At 49.5% G+C, this 13,745-nt stretch overlaps 1 protein-coding gene across 6 annotated transcripts in view; it reads left to right on the top strand.

Moving 5' to 3' along the window:
- ITPR1 (inositol 1,4,5-trisphosphate receptor type 1) overlaps positions 1-13,745 on the top strand; it is a 345,755-nt gene that overhangs the window by 233,089 nt on the left and 98,921 nt on the right. For all 6 annotated transcript variants that reach the window (XM_065933259.1, XM_065933257.1, XM_065933262.1 and 3 more), the window contains 2 exons: positions 521-653; positions 2,771-2,961. In XM_065933259.1, the coding sequence (XP_065789331.1) occupies positions 521-653; positions 2,771-2,961 (324 nt within the window). The remainder of the gene's footprint in view (positions 1-520; positions 654-2,770; positions 2,962-13,745) is intronic.

Here is a 13,745-nt window from a genome sequence, read left to right as displayed (position 1 = left end):
TAAGAAAGGCTTACTTTCAGCTTATGATTTTATTACTCTGATATCATAAGATCTTAGAACAGTTGGAAATAAATTCTGTGGTTAGAGTAACATTTTCATATTGCTGTGCATTTTCATATTGCTGTGTGGAAGTTGACCTGTAAATTTTTTAATTTGTCTGAATCTTAGTGACTTACCTCAAAGGGACTTTTTTATTTGTTTTGTTGTTTTGTTAATCCTAGTTATCCTTCCAAATTCATGTTCTATCTTTATCAGTGTGAGAGAGTACTTTCAGATATTTAATATTTTATATTGATGCTTTTTTGTGATCTGATTTCCTGAGAAAACATTGAAGAAGTTAACTTTAGAAATTTCCAAGTGCTCTTATTAATAATTTATTTTTTCACGGAGTGAGACTGAGCCAATTATAACTGGGTACCCCTGTGTTGCTTTTTTTTTTTTCTTTTTTTTTTTTTTTAATGTGAGTCGCTCATTGTGCATTAAATTCAGAACCTGATTTCATTATCCTGTTTGAATTAAGGGTGAGGCCCTCAGGCAGATTTTGGTCAACCGTTACTATGGAAACATCAGACCTTCGGGAAGAAGAGAGAGCCTCACGAGCTTTGGCAATGGCCCGCTGTCGCCGGGAGGACCCAGCAAGCCTGGGGGAGGAGGTAGGCCCCGTGGTGTGCTAATGAGCTGCACGTGTGAAGCGAGTGTGCCCCTCCAGAGCTGCGTGTTTCTGCTGAGCAGGTTGAGACTCTAACAGATGCATTTGGGCTGCTAGTGTGTTATTTTAGCAACTTGTTTTGTCTTTGGTCTGCCATCAAATTGGTGTCTAAAAATGTCCCCCTGCAATGTGATATTGGCTAAGGCTTTCCCCCTCTTTCCCATGCAGCGAACCTCTTGGGGATACTTGAAGGACTCAGTGAACTGAACTTGATCTCACATTTTCTCGTGGTCATTCAGACTCATGTTTCCCCATAAAATGAGGGTGCTGTTGGCAGTGAGGAGGGTGAAAGCTATCTTTTATAATACATGTACCCTGGCGAGGGCTTTCCCAAGCATTTTACCTCCTTCATCTCCTTTTCTCCCATACATTACCCACTATCTGGTATTGAACAGAGGAAGGGGAGCTTGCTGGTGACTGGACGGTAATTTAAAGCAGGTATATCTAATCCTAGTGTCCATGCTGTGTGCCTCCCCAAGTCTTAGGGGACTTTACACAGACACACACACACACAGACACACACACACACCCCCTGTATTATTTTTGTTCAGTTGCGAAGTCATGTCCGACTCTTTGCAACCCCATGAACTGCATGCCGCACACCAGGTTTCCCTGTCCCTCACTATCTCCCAGAGTTTTCTCAAACTTATGTCTGTCAAGTCGGTGATGCCATTCAACCATCTCATCCTCTGTTGCTCCCTTCTCCTCCTGCCCTCAATCTTTCTCAGCATCAGGGTCTTTTCCAGTGAGTCGGCTCTCCTCATCAGGTGCATCCCTGTATAGAACTGTTTTAGAACACATCCTGAAAGGTGTCCCAAAACATTGTAAGCACAGTAACAGGTAAAAGCTGCAAAAACGTTGAATTCAACTGTGGGTGATGGTGTTGGTTTTAAGGGGGCTGGTAGCTCCGTGCTTGAAGCACAGATGTGAGTTGCATGATTCCTGGTCTGTGGTGATGACTCTTGAGAACGTCTGGTCCTTGCTGGGTTCTGCTCACAGCACAGAAACACTCAATGCTTAATAAATTAATCCCAGCAACCTCTGGGGAGGAATCTTGGGCTTCTCACCAAATGAAAATGTGGAGCAGATCCGCTCCCAGAGAACCTCAGAAACAGATCTTAGCTTCTCATCCAGAAGTTCCCAGTGATTGTCGAGCAGCTGTTTCCCCCACAACGTGTCAAAACTATTTGCCTTTAAGAAGCTGTCAGAGAAAAGACCTGATACCCCATGTCCACCTTGGATGATAGGTGCAATAGATTCTAGGCAGTCGAGGACAAGCAACAGAAAGGAGGTGGCATTTGAGTTGACCCCTGCAGGGAAGGACGGATGGTTTTCTGTTTTTCAGAAACTGACTGCCCCATTTCCGTTAATATTTCAATTTTTTTGAATAATAATGTGAAGCTCTTCAATCATGTGAAGTTCTCAAGCTTTCTAAATCCAGCTGGAATCTGTTCCACCAAGTGTCACAGGCCCTCTCTTCCTAAGTACATTCATCTGAAGCTCAGTGAGGTGAACTTTCTTTGCTTCATTCCCCTACCCCCAGCTCTTGACGCCATGCCAAGCTCTGAGTCAATAGTGAATGAATGAATGGGCAGATGCAAATTATGTGAAAGGATGAATTTGGGGCCACTGTGGGTTTCTTAAAAAGAGGGCTAAAGTGATCAGTATAGGCTATGCTTCTTAAGAGTGCTTAAGTTCAGTTTGTCTCTTAAAATTGGGTCAGTTCTTAATTCTGGCCCAGGTCATGGTATTTTGATGTAAGGGAGAGTCTTGGCTGGATGGCTTTAGGTCTTTTGCTCAGAATGTATTACTCTTCCTTCATCCACTCTGCCTGCATTCGAGTTCCATCTCTGTTACTTACCAGCTGCGCTGGGTGTTGCTGGACACGTGACTTCATCTTGGTGCTAATAATGAGTACCTGCCTTGTGGGCTTGTTAAGAAGGTTGGGAGAGATAGTATCATTCAACTGTTGAGTGCATAAAATGTTGGTATGCAGTAAGTATGCAATAAATGTTAGCTGCTCTGAGTGAGGTTGATAAGAGCAATGTTCCATCTTTCCAGGGGGAGGCTCCGGATCCAGCCCCATGAGCAGGGGTGAGATGAGCCTGGCCGAGGTTCAGTGCCACCTTGACAAGGAGGGCGCCTCCAATCTGGTCATCGACCTCATAATGAACGCATCCAGTGACCGAGTGTTCCATGAGAGCATCCTTCTGGCCATCGCCCTGCTGGAAGGAGGCAACACCACCATACAGGTAGGAGGCGGTGTGGCTGCCGGGGAGGAGCCAGCGATGGGTGGCGCTGAGAGAACTCCTTCTTAGGGCACAAACTTCTATTGTTCTGCAAACCGAATTCTGTTGCTTCCTTGCTGTGGTCATTCAATCATTATTCAGACTTGGTTCTCATACATGGGTTACATTCTGAAATGGCTAAAATGCTGAGGATGTGTAAAAGAAAACTGACTGGGAATTTGGTGCGTCATAGGTAATCCATAAATGTGTGTTCAATGAATGAATGCATTATATTTATTTTGTAATCCAAGATCACAGAGGATCCCATCCCCAGATGACCAGAAGGAGTCTGAACTCTGTGTACTTATTATATCCGTGAATGTTACAGCTCTTGCTAACTGTGTATTTATCTTGTAAATGAAAAGCTCAATAAAACTGAACCAATTTGAACTAATACATGCAAAGAGGGGAAAGCCAGGCTAGGTTAGTCAGAAATAAATGGATGTTTTTTTATTGGCTGATGATGATGCATATTTTAAAATAATAATGGTAGAATTCTTAGGCATAGTCCTTAAAGAAGCAATTTTAATAATATATACATGATTTTCATATAGACATGGCAGTGAAAATGATTCTTTTAAATATTTTAAAATATTTGTAATACTCCCTTCATACATTCTTCATTCTTTGTTGGCTCTGAATAAGGGTTTACTTAGCTCTGTGTATGTGTTGGTACATAAATATACACACACATATTTTGGTAATAACTTTTGATTGAGATATAATGTATATTCCACAAAATTCCCCCTTATGTATATATTTGACTTGGCCTTTTATTTTTGGTCTTGAATTTAAAATCGGCATCTGGATTAATGACGTTCTGGTCCTTTGTGCAAATGTATTAAGGGCTTTTCTTCTCGTGGGCCTAAGACTGGGCGCCTGGGTTTCAGCCCGGCTCCTCGCTCAGCCTGGGCCCTGTGCCTGCGCGGTGGCTGCGGCCGCCCCCTCTCCTCACCCTCCCCCACACCTTCCCCAGCATACACTTGGGACGTTCACTACGTGTGCTGCCCGAGTTGAGGTTTGCACCGTGGGAGGGTCCGCTGCACTGCGGAGCTGCCCCCGGGCACCTGTGGCCTGTAACCTGCGGGCGGCCCATTGATTCTCTCCCGCGTGAGTCTGCCTGTGCACCCATGGGTGGGTCCTCTGGGCCCCTGGGTCGTGAGGACTTGTGCGCCCACCGCCGTGGTCCTGCTGTTTGCGTGCTTATGCTGGCGTGGGAGCGGGGCTGGAACACCCCTGGTCTCTGAACCCAGTCATTTCCAGGGATGAGAGCAGTCAAACTAGACATCTACTGAGCACTTTCTGTACACGGTTCTCCACTAGCAACTCCCAGGCCGGGGTTCCCAGACACTGGGGCCAGTCAGTCTCTTGAGAATTTTCTCCAGGCACAGGCAAGTGTGGAAACGAGGGCAACGTGGTCAGTTTCATAAATCAAATGTATGAGTTTGAAGGACCATCTGACCAGTTTATTCTGAGGTTATATCCTGTCCAATTTATTTTAAGCTCTGATGTCTTTTCTCGGATGAAGTGGTGTTGATAGTGGTATTTTTTTTCTACTGGCCACATCTGAAGTTGGAAACCCTAGGTTATTCCATCCCCTCCTAAAAAGCAAAGAGCCAAAAAAAAAAAAAAGCTGTGCTAATTTGCTGATCCCGGAAGCTCAGTTTTCAAGCAGTTGAAATCTCGCAAGGGTATAAGACTTCGTATCCTTGCACATAGGAAGAATGGCGTGTGGGGGCATCCAGGAAGCGGGAAGGATACCACAGACCCTCCCAGAAAGAAGTAACTACAGCTGTGTGAGGGGGTGGTGAAAGGCTTTTTGATGACCTGGGCTCTGTTGGATGGGTGTGGGTCTGAAAGTTGGAAATTGCGCCAGGAGCTGGGGTGTGGGGGGCTGGGTCACATGCGTGGCAAGGAGGCCCAGTGGTGCAAGGGTGGTCAGCACACTCGGGACAAGGCTGGGTCCTTCGGAGCAGCCGAGTTGGTGGAGGAGACAGGACTGGGGATATATTGGGAGCAGGCAGCCCCCCAAGGGGCCTCAGAGCCGTAACGAAGGACTACAAATCTGACAGATAAATTGAGCAAAGCAGAGTCTAGAAGGAATCCGATAATTGAAAAGAAGCACAGTCCAATAATTTAAAAGTTAATCAGAAGTTATTTGGAGAGAGCTAATGAAAGCCTGAATTCAAAATGAATGTGTGGTAGACTTGGTCATATCGCGAGAGAGGATATGTTTTAGGAGGTGCGTGAGGGGATGTTTCGGGGTGTTGGAGATGTTCTCCAGTGTGGTTTACCTGTGGTGGTTATGTGGGTATAAATCTATTCTAACAGAACTGGTGTGCCTTCCTATTCCAAAGTTCTACCTCAGTAGCAAAGGAAAAATGGGGAGAAAAAGTACCCTCAGCCTGCTGAGGACAGGATGTCACGCCTGGAGGCTCTGCACCTCCCGCCTCGCAGCTGGCAGCCTAGACTCGTGTGTAGCTAACGCCTGTTGGCCGTCGTGTCACTGAGGGGATGCTAGAAGTGAGAAGGTCAGAGGCTCCCTGCCCCATTGGCTGTGGAGGTTTTTACTGCGTCTCGATGACGAGACGCCATTAAGTAAGGGCTAAGGAGGCCTGGGGAGGGCTCGAGGGGCTGAGCCCGGCTGGCGTGGCAAAGTCTTGAGTTACTGGCGCGCGGCCGTGTTTTTCACAGTGTACCCCTGATGGTGATGGCGAGGCACACAGAAGCTGTTTCTCCGTCAAGTTCTTTATCTTGTAAAGTAATTATGAATATTAGTTCCATGTTTTCACACATTCATTACTCATATGCTCAGCCTCCAGATGAAATGCCACGGTGGAGTTCCAGGACCAGCCTCGGAGGGAGTCGGGCCGCCGTCTCTCGGAGGAGCCGCCCACGGGCTCCTGGGCGGGTGGGCCTGGATGGGGTGGCCTGCGAGCCCCCCGCTGGGAGGGGAGGGCACGGTGCTCGGCATACGCTGGTTCTCCCCTGATCCCATCTCCCTCTCCTTCTGCGATCTCAGGGGTTGCTGGGAAAATCTCACTCACCGTCTCATTAGAAATCTGTGGCTCCGGGAAAACTGATTCTAGCCTGGAACTGACTTGTGAGACCCCCACCTTCGCCCCAAGCTTCCCTTTCTCTGGAAAGAGTAATCTGGAATTCAGGTTGTCCGGGGCCACCCTGAAGCCCGTGGGGGGTGATTTCAGTTGGTCTTGCTGTGGAGAAGCTGGTTCAGGGTAGTCAGGGAGCAGCTGGGACGTGTGTGAGGGGGCGCGGGCTGCAGTGTGACTGCTAATGATGGCTGCGGGCTGTCGGCTGTGACCGGCAGGCGGCTTCCAGCTGGAGCTGCCCCCGCCCTTCCTGTCCCCCGCGCCGTGTCCCCGTCCCAGGAGGGGGAGTCGGGCTGTGGTCAGGTGGGCTCCCCTGGGTGCCTGCTTCTCAGTGAGAGGCGATGGACAGGGCCGTCACAGGGCAGTGTGCAGGGCTGTCCAAGAAGACGGCTGCAGAAGAGCTCTTACCTTGACCAGCGTCTCTTCCCAGGATGTGAAGCAAGCGTCACATGGAGAAGAAGGGGAGGGAGACCCGCTTTCCGAAAGTCATCCCTGGGCTTGTGTCCTCTTGTCCAAGCATGAGACACACAGGCAGGTGGACTCCTGGCTTCCTTACTGCTTTGGATCAGGATTTTTTTTTTTTTTAAGCAATTTAGATATTTTCTTAAAATCCAGCAGTGATGACCAGCTGGCTCCATTTCTGAACTCTTTTCTTCCCTGACTTGTGAAAATAGTGATTTAAAGTATGGTGATTGGACCAACTGTGGTATGTCCTTGCAACAGACTCCTACTCAGCAATAAAAGGGAATGAACTATTGATAAATGGGATTACGTGGGTATACCTTACAGGCCTTATGCTCAGTGAAAGAAGCCAGTGTCAGAGGTGATGCCCTGGATGGTTCTGTGCCAGTGACATTCTCAAAGGACAAGGCTGTGGCGAGGGAGAAGAGACGGTGCTTGCCAGCATAGGGCTGAGGGCAGACTCTGACTTTAAGGGAACAGCGCGAAGGAACTTTTTGGTGATGCCACTGTTGAGTGTCCTGCTTTGGACACACAGATCTATACGTGTTTGAAAATGTGTAGAGCTGCACACCAAAAAAGTCAGCGTGGTCATTAAAAAGAAGTTGAAGTGAAAACCATAATGATGACAATGACCAGCATTTATTAAGGGTTTCCTGTGGACCATGAACTATGCTTAAGTGTTTTCTCTTCTACCATCCCATTTAATCCTCACAGTCTCCCTAGGAGGTAGGTGTCTGATTATCTCTTTTTTTAGATGAGGAAACTAAAGGCCTGAAGGGGGAAGAACTTGCCCCTCATCAGAAAAGCAGGAAGTAGCAGAGCCAAGACTGGCGTCGTTTTTAGGGCCTGGACTTGGAATGCTTGGTATTGCCACGTTCTGCTGGTGCAAACCAGCCGTGAGACCAGCCCAGCCCCGCAGGGAGAGAGAAAGGGTTGCACCTCTCGCCGTGAGCTGACCGCATGCACTAAGGAGAGAGGGGGTTGTGGAGGGCCACCCTGGGCTACTGGCCCCCCAACACCCCTGCAGCCATTAGCTGACCACCTGTCGTGGGTCAGTCTGGCCCCTGAGTTGGGTGCTGCAGCTGCAGGAAAGAGAGGCACCATTGTCTCTGCAGTTGGAGGAGCTCAGTTCTCCCTGGAAGTTCAGCCCCATTTCTGCAGAAGTGTCAACTCCTGACCTTCCCCTTTTGATTCTGAATGAAATTCACCCTTGTCCTAAGGATGCGTCACCGGGGACCAGAGTTCTTCAGAAGCTCTAAACTTCATTGTCCAGACCTCAATGGATTCAGTTTATAGGAATTCAGAACTAAGGACCTAGCTGCCGGCTAGGAACCCTGCCAGGGAGAATTTGCTCTCTTGTTCTGAAATCTTGTAATCATCATTTAAGTCCTGAAATGCCCCAAAGCTGAATGGAGGGTGGTTCCTGGCCTGGCATAATGGGCTCGGAGTCTCCCAATATCTTCTGTCCCTGCCCCGGCTTCTCTGATGGTAATAATGTCTGAAGATAACGTCTCCAAAACTTCTACCTGGGTGCCATCCGAGTGGCTCAGGCTTCACGGCAAACCCTCTGCTCACAGGCAGTGGCGCCTCTGCCCTGGGGCTTCTCCAGGGACGGGTGGTACCGGGGAGCCCTGGGATCAAAAGCTTCTCTTCAAGAGAAGCTCCTTCTGTCTTCCTGCCCTCTCTCGTGCCACCTTGCTTCCTGCCAGCCCCCAGAAGAGATCTTTCCTGCTTGATGTTTTGTAAGCGAGTGGGAAACTATGAAATAAGCATTTGCTTATGAATTAATTTTTGGCACACACGGGACTCAGCAAGTCTCATGGCACCCGCACATCCGTCCTTCGAGTCCTTGCCAGTTTCTGCGTTCCTTCCTCCTGAGATGTTCCCACCAGCTCCCGGAGGGTGCTCCCGCACCTCCTCTTCTCTGAGGGAGGACGGAGCCTGGCCTCACCTGGGAGCAGGAGGAGGAACCTTTGCGCACACCCAGTGTTTGCATTTTTTTTTTTTCTTTTAAAGCACATGCAGATGTTCAGGAATCTATGTGCTAACATGACTATAGAAAACCCCACAGCAAATAAACAGGACAGATTAAAAAAAATTTTTTTTTTTTTTGCTTAATTGCTTCCGGTTGCAGAAGCACAGTGAATTGTATGTATCAAATGGCTGCCCACGGCTCTTCCTATGCCAAGTCTAGCCTACAGACACACCCAAAAAGGATTTTCTTTTCCGCACGTACATAGCGTGAGCTGGAAAATGTGAGAAGCGCTGTTGGGAAACTGGCTGTGGGTTCAGCTGAGAGAGCTCCTTCGTCTAGTGGCCTTTCCGTCACCACACACTGATTTATTTTTTATCTTTTTATTTTTTGAAGTTGGCTTAAGACATCATCCCAGGAGCCAGTTTAAGATAGGAAATCTCCCATTCCCTCCAGAAGAAGTCACTCCAAGAAGGCCCTGGGGGTGGGAGTGGGGGACCACGTGATCTGGAGGCTCACCCTGACCCCAGCGAGTGGAGAGGAGGGTGAGGAGGGCGGTTTCCTTAGCCTTTGCTGGAGATGGAGGGCCAGCTGGTGAGGACGATCAGCCTTGGTTTGACAGAGCCACCACCCCAGGAGGAGGAGGAGATTGGTGTGCGTTACGTAAAAGGGTGTTGTATTTGGCAGAGGAGTGAGAAATGAGTCACTGGTGAGCGGTGTTTTCTGACCTCGGGTTTTATCAACGTGGGAGGAGAGCTTGGCCAGCAGTGGAGTCGGGAGACTGCTGTCTCCCCGGCCTGGGGGGGGGGGGGGGGCGGGTGTGGGAGCTGTTGCCATGACAATAAGAGGAAGGCAGGTGGCTCGGTCCCCTCTGCCCTTCAGCTGAAGCCACGCAAGGTCTGGATGGCGAGGCTTCCCATCCTGGTTCAGGGAGAAGCTGCAGGCACTGCCAGTCGGCCATGCTTGGAGAGTGGGTGGTGTGGGGTCAGGGAATTTGAGGGACATCGCCCAGAAGGGCGGGCAGAGAAGGGAGCTTGGCCTCCACGGTGGAAACACCTGGGCCAGAGTCCCAGCCTTACCCTCGCCAATGGGGTGACCTTGGACTTTGTCAGGATGCTCAGAAACTCGGTTCTCTCTTCTGGGAGTTACAAGAACTGAGTCCCTTCCTTACGCAGTTGTTGAGAGGATTTCACGGTCACGTAGGGCTGAGACTGCACGTCCCAGTTGAGCTGCAGGAATAGGACTGCTGGCGCTGGTTTGGTGGAGGAAGGAATGCTGATCTACCCCGTCTCATCACCTCCCACCGCAGGGCTCAGGGCAAAGTCCTGGACCTCCCCGCCCAGCTCCTTCACAGGAAGGGGGACAGTATCCATCCCCACCTCACAGGGCTTCTGTGGCGGTTGCAGAGGGTGATTCACTGAAAGTGCCTCACTCAGGGCCCAGGTCATAGAAGGACCTCAAAAGGAGGTGGTGATTATTTATATGAATGCAGTCTTTACTATTTAAAATGAACTTTGTTTTATTCATTTTGTTTTCCATCAGAAATCCAACTTCTGTCTAGTGCTTGACGATCCAGTGGGCCTCGGGAGGGTGTGCTGTTTTATGTTCTTCTCACATACAGTTCACTTAAGTCCCTCTCACCATGTCTGTACTTGAGATGATTTTAGAGATCCAGGACAGTGGCAGGCTTCCTTGCCTTGCGTACTAGATACTTACTCTGCCAGACATTCTGGGTGAAATAGCAACGGGCAGTCCAGTTACCTGCTCCCTGACCCAGGACTTTTTTTTTCTTCTCTGTTTTATTATTATTATCGTTACTACTTTTTGGTCCTAATCATCCTTGGACATGGGCCCTTCCTCTCCATTCCCAGGAAAGTGACATGTCATTGAACGAGACTCTTTCGGGATTATTGGTTTAGATAGGTGTTTTGAGGTGAAGACTCAGGATCCACAAATAGTTCCCACTGTTGGGAATATAAGACTTGAATGAACGGCCCCCCACCCACTGTCCAAGTGATGGGGCCTGGATGCTGTAGGACCTCCTGTGGTTCAGGGCAAGACATCATTGCACAGAGCATCAGCATACGCCTTTTCACTTGGATTGGAAAAGCTCCGTTCACGGGTAGGATATGCATGCTGGCTTGTGCTTGTGGAAGAACTAGAGACCCAATGTTATTTTTTTTCTTTCCTGAGTAGCAAAGCCAGCAGTGTAGGCAAAAGTGGACAGTTCCACACAGCTGTTCTCCTGGCCTTCCCTAAGTGAGGGGACTGCAGTTGACAAGTTTTGGGAGAGATCTTTGGATGGACTTCCTAGGTGGCGCTAGTGGTAAAGAACCCACCTGCCAATGCAGGAGACATGAGACTAGAGTTCGATCCCTGGGTCAGGAAGATCCCCCGGAGAAGGGTGTGGCAATCCACTCCAGTATTCTTGCTTGGAGAATCCCACGGACAGAGGAGCCTGGCAGGCTACAGTCCATGGGATTGTACAGAGTCAGACACAACTAAAGTGACTCAGCACACACGCACACATTTTGGATGCAAAGTGTTAATCTTCTTTCCTACAAAATCCACAACCAGTATTAGTTTCTAAGAGGAGATGTCTTCAGAAGACCCTTTGGATTTTCCACGGTCTCCAAAATTTGACTAAGAAGAAAAAAATGTCAGAAAATTTCAAAAATGGTTTGTTCCTTCATTGTATCCTGTTAAATCCACAGCAAGTCTCAATCGCCCTTCTTTCTTTCTCTTCCTTCAGCTCTAGCAAGAGATCCTTCCTAACTTTCCCCAGTGCCTTCCAAGGATGGAGTTCCTCTTAGAAACTTCTAAGCCCACAACCAGCTTCTTCTCTGTTGGCTCATGATACCTTAGTCCAAGGCTTGGCAAACTATGGTCGACGGGTCAAATCCAGCTGGGTGCCTGCTTTTGTAAATAGTTTTATCGGAACTCAGCCAGCCCTCTGGTAACCTTTAGTGTCATCTCTGGCCACTCGCATGCTGCTGGGGCGGAGCTGAGGGGTTACGCCAGAGACAGAATGGCAGCAAATCCTAGAATATTTACCATTTGGCCTTTTACAGAAAGCCTCTGCCAACCTCTGTGTTTTTTTAATCCTTGCTGACTAGATAGGAAGCTGCCTAAGAAAAAGAACCGTGCCCTTTTTTTTCTTTCTTTTTTTTGTTTGGCTTTACTGGGTCTTTGTTGCTGTGCCCAGGCTTTTTCTAGTTGCAGGGAACAGGGGCTACTCTCTAGTTGCGGTGTGCAGGCTTCCCTTTGTGGTGGCTTCTCCTGGTTGCAGAGCACAGGCTTTAGGATGAGCGGACTTCAGTTCTTGGGTTGCATGGGCTTAGTTGCTCTGCGGCATGTGGGATCTTCCCAGACTAGGAATCAAACCCGTGTCTCCTGCACTGGCAGGCAGATTCTTTGCAACTGGATAAACAGGGAGACCCAAAAACCATGTCTTAACTGCTTTGTCCTATGTTCTTCACTCCCTGGTAGAGCAGTGGTTTGCAGTAAATATTGGCCAGGTGATTGATATCCTAAGGACCCAGACAATTTGGCTATTTACTCAACTAATAAATGGAAATTCAGGGAAAGAGAGGCCTCTCCTTTTTCTTTCCTGTTTTAATCAGTGGGGAATCCCCCAGTTCCCTTCCTTTCCTCTAAAGGCATATATTCTCTACAAGAATATATTCCATCATCCTGCTTACCACCTTTCAACACAGATTTGCAGGGCAAGCTCGGGCAGCTCCTTCCCCGGTGATATGTGTGTGGCTCAGGAGTCCTGAGATTTCATCTGAAAGCCCTCTCTGACCATCCACCCCAGGGCCCCAGGTTTCATGTCAGTCGCCCTGGTGGCCTGACACTGTCTGATTTCTATGTCTCCTGCAGAGGTTTTCCTTGTGGTGAGCACAGGGACTCCTTGAGACACATATGGTTAACCCTAAAATATGTGAGGTGCTGGCACCCGGCCTAGGGCCTCTTTGTCATCTTTTTCCGTCAAGTTCCCTGGGTGATCTCCTCCATCTCTGGCTCCCAACTATAGGCTGTGCCAACCGCTCCGGGCCCCACCTCCCCGCCCGTCTCTCGATTTTTGCACACACCCCTGCCGGGCATCTCCACCTCTGCCAGCTGTCAGTTCACATGACCCCAAGCCCGCACGTCCCCTCTGGTCCTCCACCCCGCTGCCTTCCTGTGTCCTGTATCGAGGCCAGTGGACTCCCCACCGCCACCCTGCAGTCACTCACCCGAGCTGGAAACAGTGACATAATCCATCTCCTCCCTCCTGATTTCCATCAGGAACTCATTCCGCTCCCACTCTGCCTCGCAGTGTTCTCATAGTTGGGACTTCGTTAGGACTTGTCACGAGCCAGACAGTCGACACCCGGAAGGTACACGCGACACGCCCCAAGTGGCCCGGCTGGGGCTGGGGGAGCTGGGGTCAGAAGCAAAATGTTCTGGCTTCAGAACTCCTGTTTCTGACCAACGTCCTGCACCCCCTGCCGGCTCAGGGCCATCTGAGTTCTGAAGCCTGAGATGGGCTCTTCACAGCCTCCCTGCTTCAGGACATTTCTGTCTGCCACGCTGCAGCCAGCCTTGCCTGGACCACCTGGTCCCCTGCCACGGAAGATGGAATCCACGGGGTGCTGGGGTGATGCGCCGGAGCCTGAGTGCCCGGTCCCCTCTGCTTCTCACGCCCACCCCCGAGCTCATTGTCCTGCGGCCGCACCTGCCGGTTTGCCAGCCCTGAGCCCGTGCTGAGATGCCTGTGCGCCGTGTGGGACGTGCCCAGTTTCCCTCTACCTGGCATGCTCCCCGGGCCCTGTTTGAACTGCCTCCTGGTCTGAAAGTGTCTTAATCCCCTGAGGCAGCGGCAGTGGTCTCTTTGTGTGGGCAGTTCATTTACTTAGCAGTCAGCACACTTGAAGTGGAGGCTTGTTGTTAGACAGGGGGAGGCAGAGATCAAGTCAGCCTTCACCCCCAAGTTCCCCAGGGAAGTCTCTGCATGTGTCGGCCGAGGGGAACTCGAGCTGTCCATAATGAGTAAATGCAACAAACCCTGCTCTGTAGGCTCATTCTGAGGGTTATATGAAAAAATATATGGGGGAAAAAAAGAGAAAATATACGGAAAGCCCTCAGCTCAGAATGCTGCCTAATACGTACTCCTTGCTTATGGTTACTTTTTTGGTTATCTGTCTTCCCTCTCCTCCCCT

Source organism: Muntiacus reevesi, chromosome 4 (genome assembly GCF_963930625.1).
Source record: "Muntiacus reevesi chromosome 4, mMunRee1.1, whole genome shotgun sequence".
In the NCBI taxonomy this organism is placed as follows: domain Eukaryota; kingdom Metazoa; phylum Chordata; class Mammalia; order Artiodactyla; family Cervidae; genus Muntiacus; species Muntiacus reevesi.
This window is presented reverse-complemented; position numbering and strand designations above follow the sequence as displayed.